This window comes from Musca vetustissima, unplaced genomic scaffold (genome assembly GCF_032173495.1).
Source record: "Musca vetustissima isolate MV318-11 ecotype Yass unplaced genomic scaffold, APGP_CSIRO_Mvet_v1 utg1838, whole genome shotgun sequence".
Taxonomy (NCBI): Eukaryota; Metazoa; Arthropoda; class Insecta; order Diptera; family Muscidae; genus Musca; species Musca vetustissima.
The window spans coordinates 92,521-105,330 of NW_026874652.1; the positions used below are offsets into that span (position 1 = coordinate 92,521).

Sequence of the window (12,810 nt, forward strand, 5' to 3'; positions counted from 1 at the left end):
CACACACACACATATGCCTAGTTTTCCAAGAGGAGACAGGTAATGGAATTGTCAAATGTTTGTAGAAATTTCGAGAAAAAAGTTACGACCCATGTCATTGATCGATCAAAGAAAGTCAATGGTCAAACATCTATGGCCAGTAATCATTGATTTATGATTAACGGATCAATGACTATTGATCACTGATTAATAACTATTGATCATTGTTAATGACTATTGATCACTGTTCAATGAGTATTGATCACTAATCAATGACTATTGATCACTTACCATTAGCTATTGATCACTGGTCTATGATTATTGATCACTGATCAATTTACTATTGATCGATGATCAATTTACTATTGATCACTTACCAATTTACTACTGATCTCTGATTAGAGTGCTTGATCTATGATTAGTGATTATTGATCACTAATCAGTAATTAATGAATGACAGAGATCAAAAATAATCATTTTTGATTACAGAACAGAAAATATCGACCATTGATTAAATGCTATAAATAGCCTGTTCCATAACCATATTTGATTCGATTTTTATTTTGAATTTTTTGAACTTTTTTGGAACACCAATGCCTCACTTGTGGTAAAAGTTTGTAACCTACAAAGATATAATATCAATATCTAAAGATTTCTATAATTTATTAAAAGAAACCTTCTAAATTAGAAATCTTCTATATTAGAGAGGAATTCCATTTAACAATAATTTATGTGTGTGTGTATTGTTTATTAAGCAAAATTCAATTCCTGTTAATGTCTTTCATATTTACCTTTCTTCTGTTTTTCTCTTCTCTTTTCATTTTTAATTGTTTCTTTTTTTAATTGCTCTTTTTTTATTATTATTATTTTAATTTCGAGACGATCTCAAATCCTCGAGTAGTAGTGGCAGACTGGGTCTCCTATTTATTTTTTAATAAGCTATTTTTAATATGAAGTTATATTATTATTACATATATTAAAAAAAATAATTGTTTATGAATTTTTTATGAATTTTCTAATTTTTTAATTAGCTTTTAAGTTGGTTTTAATTTGTTTTATTTTTTATTATTTTATCACAAAGAAAAGTTTTAACATTTTAACAATAATTATAGTCCCCCCACCCTCTTGAAACCCATACCCGCCAAATCCACCATCCCTTTTCCCCATTTTAAACTTACGTTTTCAAAAAACGTTTTTAAACTTTTTTTAAATTACATTTTTTTATTTTACTGATGTTAACCTTTTTTTAAATCCATACTAAGTTTTTAATCTGTTTTTATATTAATTTAAAATTTTGTTTTTAATTTTGTAAAAAAAATATTTTAACACTGTTACCCCTAATGCCTTCTCTTATTTTGATTACAAAATTGATTTACATATATAGAGTAGCATTTGATAAATGATGATTATAAGAAGAAAAACAAAAAGCAAATACAGAAGAAGAAGAAAACTAAAAACTCGTTTAGTGTTTTATAAATGAAAACAAAGAAGAAAAATCCCATTTAAAAACTGTTGCAGTTGATAGTGGAACAATAACCAACAAACGAAAAAAAACAACCATTAATTTTGTTTAAATATTAATGCTAATTACATTACTAATTTATAATAAAATAATATTTTGTGTAATGCTTTAAACATGAAAAATAATAATAATTATTATTTTTTCTTTTAGAAAAAAAAAACAATACAAATTTTCTTGTCTTCCACTTGTGCTGCAATATTATTAACAAAACGATAAAAAATCTAATTTTTTGCTTCTCTTTAATTTACAAAGAAAAAAATATAATTAGTTTTAGTTGGATTGATCACACTCACACAAGATTTTTTTCTTAGATTTATTGTGTATTTTATTTAATAGTAGATTTTGTTTTTAAATGGAACACAACAACAATCAGTTTTAATAAAATGAAAACAATTGTAGATCATCATTAAATATATACATTAAAACAACAAAAATTATTAAATTATAAGAAGAAGCATGGTTTTTAAATTGTTATAAATTTTTGTTAAATTTAATTATCGAGTTAGAATATCAAACAACAATCATCCCCCTTTCTATATATATATATTAATATTTTTTTATTAAGTTTTGCACGTTCTTGAAGACTTTTTTTAAATATATCTATTATATATAAATACATACAGTACATACATAATAATTAGTGATTTTCAATTATTAAAAAAATTATAAAACGAAAGAAAAAATCTGTGTTTTTTTTTATTTTTTAAAGAACTGTTTTTTTAGAAAAATTTTTATATTAATTTGAGCATATTCAAAACAAGTTCTTGTTGATATTGGTATTTTTTGGGTCTTCTTTAAGAATACCTTTTAGCCTTCACCTTTTTGACGACCATTTTTTTATTTTCAAGGGGAAGACTTTTTGGGCTTCTAGGAGAATAGCTTTTTTGTCTTCTAGGGGATGACCTTTTATAGTCTTCTATAAGATGACATTTTGGCCTTCTATACGAAAATGCATATGGTATCCACAAAGCACAAAGATTTAGATCTTCTAGACGTAGAATTTTTGGCCTTCTAGAGGAGAAGCAACTTTTCTCTTCAATTATAGAAGGTCTTTTGGTCTTCAAAAAACAAGCCGTTTGGATTTCAAAAACAAAATTGTTGGCCTTCTTTAAAATAGATTTATTTTCTTTGTCTGCTACTCAATTTTAGTTTTCCCTTTGTGCCGTTGGTGATACTCCTTATGAAAGTCCTGTACTTAATTTCACCCTTTAAGAATTTTCTTCTTACGTTCTGCTTATAAAAAAATGTTTCCGTAACTAATACTGACATTTTTCTTGTACTCAAATTTAGTTTTCCCTTTGTGCCGTTGGTGATACTCCTTATGAAAGTCCTGTACTTAAAAAAATGTTTCCGTAACTTATAAAAAAATGTTTCCGTAACTAATATTGACATTTTTTTGTACTGCGGTAAGTAATGATTTTCAATTCCAAGTCTAGCCACGGCTTTTATTTGTGCCCAAAAAATTGAATTTAATTAAAACAAAGAAAAAAATCAGGACATTTTTGTAAATTTTATTTAGTTAATGTTGTTAGTAATTTTTTGGATAGTTTGCTTCTTTTTTTAGAGGTTGGCGAGGATCAATTTACGTTGTTATAAATTTCAAGAAATTCATACAATTCGCTATCAATCACTTTTGATCAATTAAATTCGGAATATGGAGATTTCTGCTCAGTGGTATTTTTTTAAAAATAGATAATTTTTTTAATTCATTACAAATTAATTGTGAGTTTTTATTAAATTTTTTTTAGAGCAAAATATAACTTTTTTTTGTAATCCACCCAATTTTTGCAAGTTGGAATCTTATTTTTGAGGACAAAGAGGACCAATTTAATTTCATGCAATTAAATTTTTAGAACTTTTACCACAGAATAGATGACATGGTGGTTATATTTTTTATTATTTTCATTTAAAATATGCAATATTTTTTAATATTTAATATTTTTAATATTTTTTAAATACTTTAATGTTTTTATTTTTTAATTTAATTATATCCATTCCATAAACTTCTCGTATTATTATTTTTTTTTAATAAAAAAACAAACAAACTATGTGCCAATCATTTTAATCATATACACAAATTACAACAACAATACAAAACAAATTTACAATTATAATAAAAATGATAAAACAAAAGAAAAAGAAAAAATATATGAAAATTAATAAATTAAATATATTTTATATTTTTAAAATACCAACAACACCTTTATACAAACAAAAAAACATCAACACACAAAAATCACATTTTTCGGCATAGCGAAATTTTTAAAACAAATTTTTTGGCAAACTTAAACAAAAAAATGAAGGAAAAGTAAATTAAATAAAAAAAATCAACCACAAAAAAAAAAACAAAGTGTTTCGGACTCAAAAACAAAATTCTAAAATTCAGGTACTAAATTAAAACAAACAAACAAATATGACATCCAAATATTATTTAAATTATTAAATATATATAACATATATTTTAATGAGAACAAAAAAAAAAAATGACATTTATATTAGCAAAAAAATATATACATAAAACAAAAAAACAAAAATGAAAGTGGAAAAATAAAACTAACAAACATTTTATTTAAATTTAAATATATAGAAAAAATTAAATGGATTGAATGATGAGTGAGCAGCAGATAATTATAAACACACAAACCAACAAGCAAATATTGTGGTCAACACAGGAAATAGCATCTATGGTATGTATATAAAAATATATATAAAACAAACAAAAAATACATATATTTTGTCATAAATAAAAACAAACACACAATTACAATTTAAACAAATTTTACACACAAATGAAACAATAAAAAAATAGTAGTTTAAAAAATATAATACAAATTCTCTCTCACACACACACACACACAAAATATTTTAAAAACAAACATACATACATGTATAATTATAAGTGCTTTTATTAAGAAATATTTAAAATAAAAAAAAAACTACAAAAGAATTGAATAAAAGAAATATACATAAAAAATATTTTTCAAAAAAAAAAAATGGAAGTAAAAAATTCATTATAAATTTTTTTTGATAGTTAAATTGAAATAATGATGAAACAAAATATTCACTTTTGAATTTTTATAATTTGTATTTTTTTTCAATTTTTTTTTTAAATTTTTTGGATTTATTGAAGGTTGGGCGCCACTGATGTAATATTGTCTAATAAATTTGTGTAATCATTTGAATTTTTTAATTTAAATGTCTAAAAATATTGTTCAAGATTTGTTCACATGTTGGGCAATACTCTTGCTTGTTAGTCTTAAAGATTTTTTTTTAAAAAAAGAAAATATTGTTAAATAAAATTAAACAAATCTATAAGATTAAAAAATATGCTAAGCATTGTTTAAAATTGGTTCTCAAGTATTTTTTGATTTTGTTTTTTTTTTATTTTTTTTTTACAAATTATAATTTGACCACCTTACATGGTTTTTATAGCAATTTGTGTATTTGTTTGTTTTTTCTTTTTTTTTTCTAAAAATGTGGCAAAACTTCACAAGCGCAACCCTTTACAATTTTTAAAAACACTCATATAACAAATTCTTTTAGTTTGAAATCATTTTTATTAAAAATAAAATGAAAAAGAAACAAGCAAATTAAAAAAAATTGTCTTCGCCTCATCGGTGGAAGGGAAGACATTTGAATATTTGATAATGGAATATAGTCGAAATATTTTGCATAGTTTTTAATACAAAAACAAATTGTTGTAAATATATATAAAACAAATATTAAATACAAATTCATATACATATTTATATAAAATAAAATATTAATAAGAAAAAGTAGCGAATTTATAAATTATAACCAAAAAAAAAACAAAGAAGACAACAAATAAATAAGACACAAATGGAAATAAAAAATAAAACAACTTACAATTTTTAAAATAACAAAAAAAAACATATTTACTGGTTTTAAATAACATAAATAAATAAACGGATTAAATTTAAAAAAATATATATAATAGTACATAATATAAGATAACTATTTTCTATGAGCCAAAATAATATTCATATTTGTCGATAGATGGTACAAATTGAATATTGGACATTACGATATTACGCAAGCGAAATTTTCTGACATTTTTTTTAAATTAATTTTTCAAATTTTTCAAAGTCTAGCAAAGTTGTGAATTAAAAAATATGTATTTTCAAGGTCTACCAAAGGGATTTTTTTTTTAATTATTTTCAAAGTCTAACAACAGGCGTGGATTTTTTAAAAATTATTTTTTAAGGACTACCAACAGTCTTGGATTAGTTTTTAAATTATTTTTCAAGGTCTACCAACATGTGAGGATTTTTTTTTAAATTTTTTTCAAAGTCTACCAACAGGCGTGGATATTTTAAATTATTTCTTAAATTTTTTGTTTAAATATTTGCCTAAGGTTCTACACAAAAAAACCTTCTCTAAAATATTTTTAAATTTTTAAGGGATTGGATTTCTTTTAAATCCTTTAATGTATTTTAGAGGTGGATAAAGCCACCACTCTGTGGTACAGGTTATTATGTCTTTGTGCATATGTTTGTAACAGGCAAAAGGAAACGAGATAGAGACATGATTCCTTTTGAGAATATGCATAGATCACTTTCTAAGTCTATTTATGCATGTCCGCCCGTCCGTCCGTCAGTAATGTTAAATTGGAACAAAGTACATGTCGATTTTATCATTCGATTTGGATGAAATTTGGCCCAAGGATGAACCCTTTGAAATTGGGAAAAATCGGTTCAGATTTATATTTCGTCCGATTTACGGTAAATGGTGCACCAAATCCCTATATATCTTTCAATTTGCACGAAATTTGGCATAGCTTACAGAATTAAGTCTAGAACTATGTGTGTTAAGTTTCGTGAAAATCGCTTCCAATTTAGATATAGCTTCTATATATATTTTCGTCCGATTTAAGGTAAATGGTGCACCAATGTTCCTATATGTCCTTCGATTTACACGAAATTTGGCATAGCTTACAGAATTAAGTCTAGAAAGATGTGTATTAAATTTCGTGAAAATCGGTTCCAATTTAGATATAGCTCCCATATATATTTTCGTCCGATTTAAGGTAAATGGTGCACCAATGTCCCTATATATCTTTCGATTTGCACGAAATTTCGCCCAGCGTATTGAATTAGGCATAGAATGATGTATGGTAAGTTTAAGAAAAAATCGGTTCAGATTTAGATATAGCTCCCATATATATTTTCGTCCGATTGAAGGTAATTTGTGCACTACAGACCCAAAGTTTGGCCAATTTACACACAATTTTTTACAATATACTAAAATTAGTATAACCTTACGTGTGTCAAGTTTTCTTGAAATCGATTCAGTTTTCCATATAGCTCCTACATATACATTTCGTCCGATTTTAAGTAAATGGTGAATTAAAGACCCACAGCTAGTCCGATTGACACAACGTACTGAAATAAATATAAATTAATTTCGGGCAAGTTTCCTTAAAAGCGGTTCTGATTTAGATATAGCATAGCTTCCATATAAAATTTCGACCTATTCATGTTAACAAAATTTAGCATAGGTTGCAGAATGGTATGTGTAGGGATTGATGATAGTCGGTTTACATTTAAATAAAGATCACATTTCTACGTTTATTCAATTTCATGTCAATGTTTCTTCGAAAAGGCGACGTCTGTTAGGATACATAGTATGTAGCATATACCCAAAGTGGTGAAGGGTATCATATAGTAGTCGGCCCAGTGCGACTTTACTACTTTCCTTACTGGTTTTTACATAGGAAAAATAACATACAGGGTTGCCCATATTCGACGGACCCATCTGGCAACGCCATAACTTTTGACAGATATGACACATCGCTTAATAACATACCGCGTTTGAAGCGTCAGTCCAAGCAGATTTTTACCATGAACCAATACACGCCACGTGAGCGCTCTGAAATAGTTGAAATTTAAATTCAACAGAAGAAGTCAATTGTGAAAACTCAACGTGTTTTTAAAACATTAAAAAATGTTTGAAGTGCGCCTTCTAAGAACACCATTAAGCGTTTATACGAAAAATTTTCGACTGGTAAGGCTCTTTCTAATCCGAAGAGGCCATATAAAAGTCGACCAAGGCAATCGGCCGAGAATATCGCTGCCGTACGAGCCAATGTTGAGAGGTCCCCAAGAACACCCAAAAACGCGGTTCTCAGCAGTTGGACATTGCTCGGCCCACTTTACAACGGATTATTCGCATTGATTTGCACTTGTTCCCGTACAAAATTCAATTGACGCAAAGAATGTTGCCTTCGGACAAGCCTCGTCGATTGGAATGGGCAATTTTGGAGCAAAATTATCATGTCCGATGAAGCCAATTTCACATTGAATGGGACCGTAAATAAGCAAAATTGCCGTTTTTATGCCACTGAAAATTCTCAGGAGATTCAAGAAGTGCCTCTTCATGATGAAAAAGTCACAGTTTGGTGAGGCGTAAGTGCAAAAACGGTCATTAGGCCGTTTTTCTTCCAAAATGAAAATGGCCACGCTGTTACCATCAATCAGGAGCGTTATCGCGACATGATGACCAATTTTGTGATGCCAATTATTCGTCGAAAGCGTATGAGGCAGTTCTGGTTTCAACAGGACGGCGCTCCACCGCACACAAGTCGCAAAAAATCGATTTTCTGAAGAATTTGTTTCGGGCCGTTTGATGTCGAAAAGTGGTGATTTGGACTGGCCACCGCGTTCGCCCGATTTGACGCCGCCCGACTTCTTCTTTTGGGGATATTTGAAGTCAAAGGTTTACGTTTACAAGCCAAGGACCGTAGAAGAGCTCAAGGACAACATTCGTGGAGAAATAGCCGCTATTCCGGCCGAAATGTTGGCAAAAACGATGAAAAATGCAGCAAAAAGGGCACAATACGTCATCAAAGCCAGAGGCGGCCATTTGAGAGATATCATATTCAAAAATTGATTTTTTCTTTGATTTAAAAAAAAAACATGGGTCCGTCGAATATGGGCAACCCTGTATCTAAGTCATAGACTTTTACTGAAAGTCGACCGAATATAATACCCCAATGATTTCATATGACTTCTTGAATAGAATATTTGTAATGTTAATATCAATATCATTTGTACCATATATCCTTTCATATATTTTTTTCTTACAAAACCCTCCCGCAACAATACATACACACATACTAAATATTCTATACATTTATTTTATTTCTTCAATTTTCTTTATCTTCAAGGCACATTACCACAAACACAATAAAAGAAAACAATAAACAAACATTTTTCATATATCAAATTTTCTGTACCAAAAATTTCCCAACCACAAACCACAAAAAAAAAAAGAATTCTCAACAACAACAAAAACGAATAAATAAAATATAAAATTATTATTATATTTATTTCTATAAATATTAACAATAAAATAATATAAAGAAACAAATCGTTTATATACCAAAAAAAGAAAAACAATACATACTTTCATACACAAATATAATAATAATAAAATAATAAAAAATAATTATTGTAATTATCATCATAATGATGATAAAAACGGCAGATATGTGAAGATGACGTTGCTGCGATATAATAAAATTAAAAAAAAAATATGTGCAACAAAGTAAAAAAATAAATAAATACAAAAAAAAAATAATGAATGAAATAACAAACGAATAAATATATATACAAAATAAAATAACAAAAAAAAAACACAGACATTTTATTTATGGACTTTGAGGGCTAAGCAGAACTGTAATTGTGGATCAAGGCCCATATAAGGTGGGCTAAGAAAAACTGGGGTCTCTATTAAGTTTGCCTTTTTTTGAAAATACGAATACATTTCCAAAATCTAGACTTCTCAGCTTGTATATGACATAAATTTTATTACATTATCCCAAAAAGTTAACTTCTATGACCTTCAGGAGTAAATATCTATGCCATAGAATGCAAAATTTGCCATTTTTATTCCATGATCAGAACCGTTCAAAATTTCGTTGTGTTCGAGTGATTGCTGTGGTCTATAGAGCGACCAGAAAAACAGACACAGTAAAGATAACCGATCCTTACCAAAAACAACAGGGGTCTTCTTTGAGCCGCACTGAATATACATTTAAATTTTCGTGAATCGTACACTCTCCATAAGTGTGACCTGTACTGTGTTTACAATTTATAATGGACAGACGGATGAACGGACACAAATGTCTAGATCGACTCAGCTCATGTTAAGATATGGCAATCGGTATACTAAAAGTTGGGTCTTGGACCAATTTTTGTGTTGGCTATACATTTTTGTATATAGATTTTTCTACCCAATGAGTATTCAAAATATTTAATTACAGGCAATTATATGGGGACCAGCATCAAAAGTGGACCAATATTACTTATTTTCCATCATTCTTTAATAGTACCTTACCTGTGCGCCATTTGTTACGAAATCCTCCAGGCAGCGTTAATTGGAATAGTCGACATCTTGTGCTCTCTGGGTCCAGTTTTCAACCATTCAGCTCTTAACAACTCAGGACGTATGCGTCACGTTGGGCGCCATCTTATGCAAGATCCTCTATGCGGATCAAAATCCGACGTCTCTGGTTCTGATTTTCAACCATTGGGCACCATCTGTTACGAAATCCTCTTGGCAGCGTTAATTGGAATCATCGACATCTTGTGGTCTCTGGGTCTAGTTTTCAACCATTCATCACGCAACAGCTCAGGACGTACGCGCCACGTAGGGAGCCATATATTACATGATTCTCTATGCGGATTGATTTCAATAAATCATCCGCCATTTTGCGGTCTCTGAGTTTGGTTTACAACCGTTGACTACTCACGAACAACACGTTGGGCGCCACCTGTTACGAGATCCTGTTGGCGGCGTTAATTGAAATCATCCGCCAGCTTACAGTCTCTGGTTCGCATTTTCAACCATTCACTACTCAACATGCCACGTTGGGCGCTATCTGTTACGATATGCTGTAGGTGGCGTTAAATCAGTAAGCGGTCTATGCGGATTGGTTTCAATAAATCATCCGTCAGTTAGCGATCTCTAAGTTTGGGTTTCAACTACGAACATGCCACAATTTTGAACAGTTAGCGGTCTCTAAGTTTGGGTTTCAACTACGAACATGCCACATTGGTCGCCATTGGTTACGAGATCCTGCTGGCGGCGTTAATTGAAACCATCCAGTCAGCTTGCAGTCTCTGGTTCTGATTTTCATCCATACTCAATAAGCCACAGGACGAGCATGCCACGTTGGGCGCCATCTGTTACGAGATTCTGATTTTCAATCATACTCAATAAGCCACAGGACGAACATGCCACGTTGGGCGCCATCTGTTACGATATTCTGTAGGCGTTGTTAAGTGAGATTATCCGTCAGTTTGTGGTCTCAGGGTCTATTTTTCAACCATTCACAACTCAAAAACTCAGGACGTATATGCCTCGTTGGGCGCCATCTATGACATGATCCTCTAGGCGGATTGATTTCAATAAATCATCCGTTACTTTGCCGTCTCTGAGTTTGGTTTTCAATCGTTGACTACTCACGAACATGCCACGTTGGGCGCCACCTTTTACGAGATCATGTAGTCTGCGCTAATTGAAATTATCCGCCAGCTTGCCGTCTCATTTTCTGATTTTCAATTATTCACTACTCAACATGACACATTGGGCGCCATTTGTTACGAGATTCTGTAGGCGGTGTTAAATGGGATCATCCGGCAGCTTGCGGCTTCTATGTCTGGTTCTCAATCATTTTCTACACTGCACCATAGGACGACTATGCCAAATCGCAATTTTATAGAAAGAGTTGTTAGTCAATAACAACCAACTCGATCGAAAATGTGCGCAAATTTTTTTGCATTACCGTTATATCAGGGCTATACCGATGTTCAATACTGAACATCCTAGCAATGTATACACTCCATATTCTGATGGAGGTTATAAAAATATCCTTCTTCTCGAAGAAGATAAAAATACATTTATGGAGTCCTGAAAGAAACCTGTTTTCTGTAGATAGGTTTTTAGAAAACCAAAAGTTCCGGATCTTTAATACAACTAATAATAAGATATGATATGTACAATTTGGTAGACCTCCGCAAACCGGAGGCTGAGAGTATATATCGACAGACACTTTTTTATTGTTTAATCTTCATTTTCAAATTTAAATTTATTATTTTTAATACTGTAAACTTTTAATACACACACTGTAATGATAGCAAGTTTTATAGGAAAAACTATTACAATTTCCAGTCCCACTTTATACATCTGGAACGACATCATATAAAATATCAAACTCAGCAATTGCCTCTTTTGCACCCGCAGCCACAATACTAACATCGGCACATGATTTGAATGTCTCTTGGTTGCCACAGCCAATGGCACCCGTTCCATCTTCACAAGTACCCCAATTATTACCGGCCGTGTAGGTCCACCTCAGAACACAATGTTTGCAACTAAGGCCCGGTGGCAATACCACAGTCGTTTCAATATCACCCAGTGTTTGGCCAATATAAAATTTATCACTGCCATCAGCAAATTTCAACGGATATTTGGCAAAACATTCTTCCGATTCCTTGCCGAATTCATCCAAATTGCACAGATGATAGGTAATATGACCCATATGATTGGCCGTGATTTTGAAACCAATGACAGCGGTGTAGGTATCCACAAATGATTTGACAATGACACCACTACCACCATATTTGCCGCCCAGTTCATTGTCTCGCGGCACAGGATCCGCATAGTTATCACCACACAAGCCACATTTGCCGCCATTTGTATAATAATGAACCTGATAATCAAATCAAAAATTGCGATTAGGAAAAAAAGTATTCCCCACATTCCTTTTTCAAACTTACCCCAAATCCACCACAATAATTGGCATTATCATTGTAATTAATCGGAGCTGTTGAATCAAAACGCCAGCGTGATGATCTGCCAGGTGGATTCAGCATCATACCATGACCCCATGAGTAATCCACAAGGGTGGCCAGTATGACCAGGAAAACAAATGATTGCACCACCAAACACTTCATATCCAATTTGATATTTTTTTCTCTTTACTTTCTTCTTTTTACTCGGTCTGCGTTCGTTGCACGAAATTGCGAATGATAAGCCTGCACAGACTTGCCCATTCTTTTATATATGGGAGTACTAACCTATAGTGATTTTTCCATATTTCCTTTATCAGAAACACATAAAAAAAGAAACGCATAAGTATTTACATGTGTATTAATGGGACATTAGGTCGTATCGCATTGAAAGAAAAAAATATAATTTTTATTAGAAAAAAAAACATTTTTTCTAATAACAGATTTCGTTTAACTTGGCGTATGAAAACCAAACCCAGAGACCGCAAACTGCCG

General features: G+C 30.7%; 1 protein-coding gene across 1 annotated transcript; it reads right to left on the reverse strand.

Annotated features, from left to right (window-relative positions):
- Positions 1 to 11,702: 11,702 nt before the first annotated feature.
- Positions 11,703 to 12,480, reverse strand: LOC133335447 (uncharacterized). Its single transcript, XM_061543724.1, has 2 exons — positions 12,304 to 12,480; positions 11,703 to 12,236 (listed from the first exon to the last, which is right to left on the reverse strand). The coding sequence occupies exons 1-2, from the start codon at positions 12,478 to 12,480 to the stop codon at positions 11,703 to 11,705; spliced, it is 711 nt and encodes a 236-aa protein (XP_061399708.1).
- Positions 12,481 to 12,810: the final 330 nt, after the last annotated feature.

Bases quoted from the DNA above. Each gene is read 5' to 3' on its own strand.
- LOC133335447 (XM_061543724.1), bottom strand. From the start codon at position 12,480: ATGAAGTGTTTGGTGGTGCAATCATTTGTTTTCCTGGTCATACTGGCC. The intron at 12,237-12,303 runs GTAAGTTTGAAA...TTTGATTATCAG, and splicing joins ATTATTGTGGTGGATTTGGG to GTTCATTATTATACAAATGG.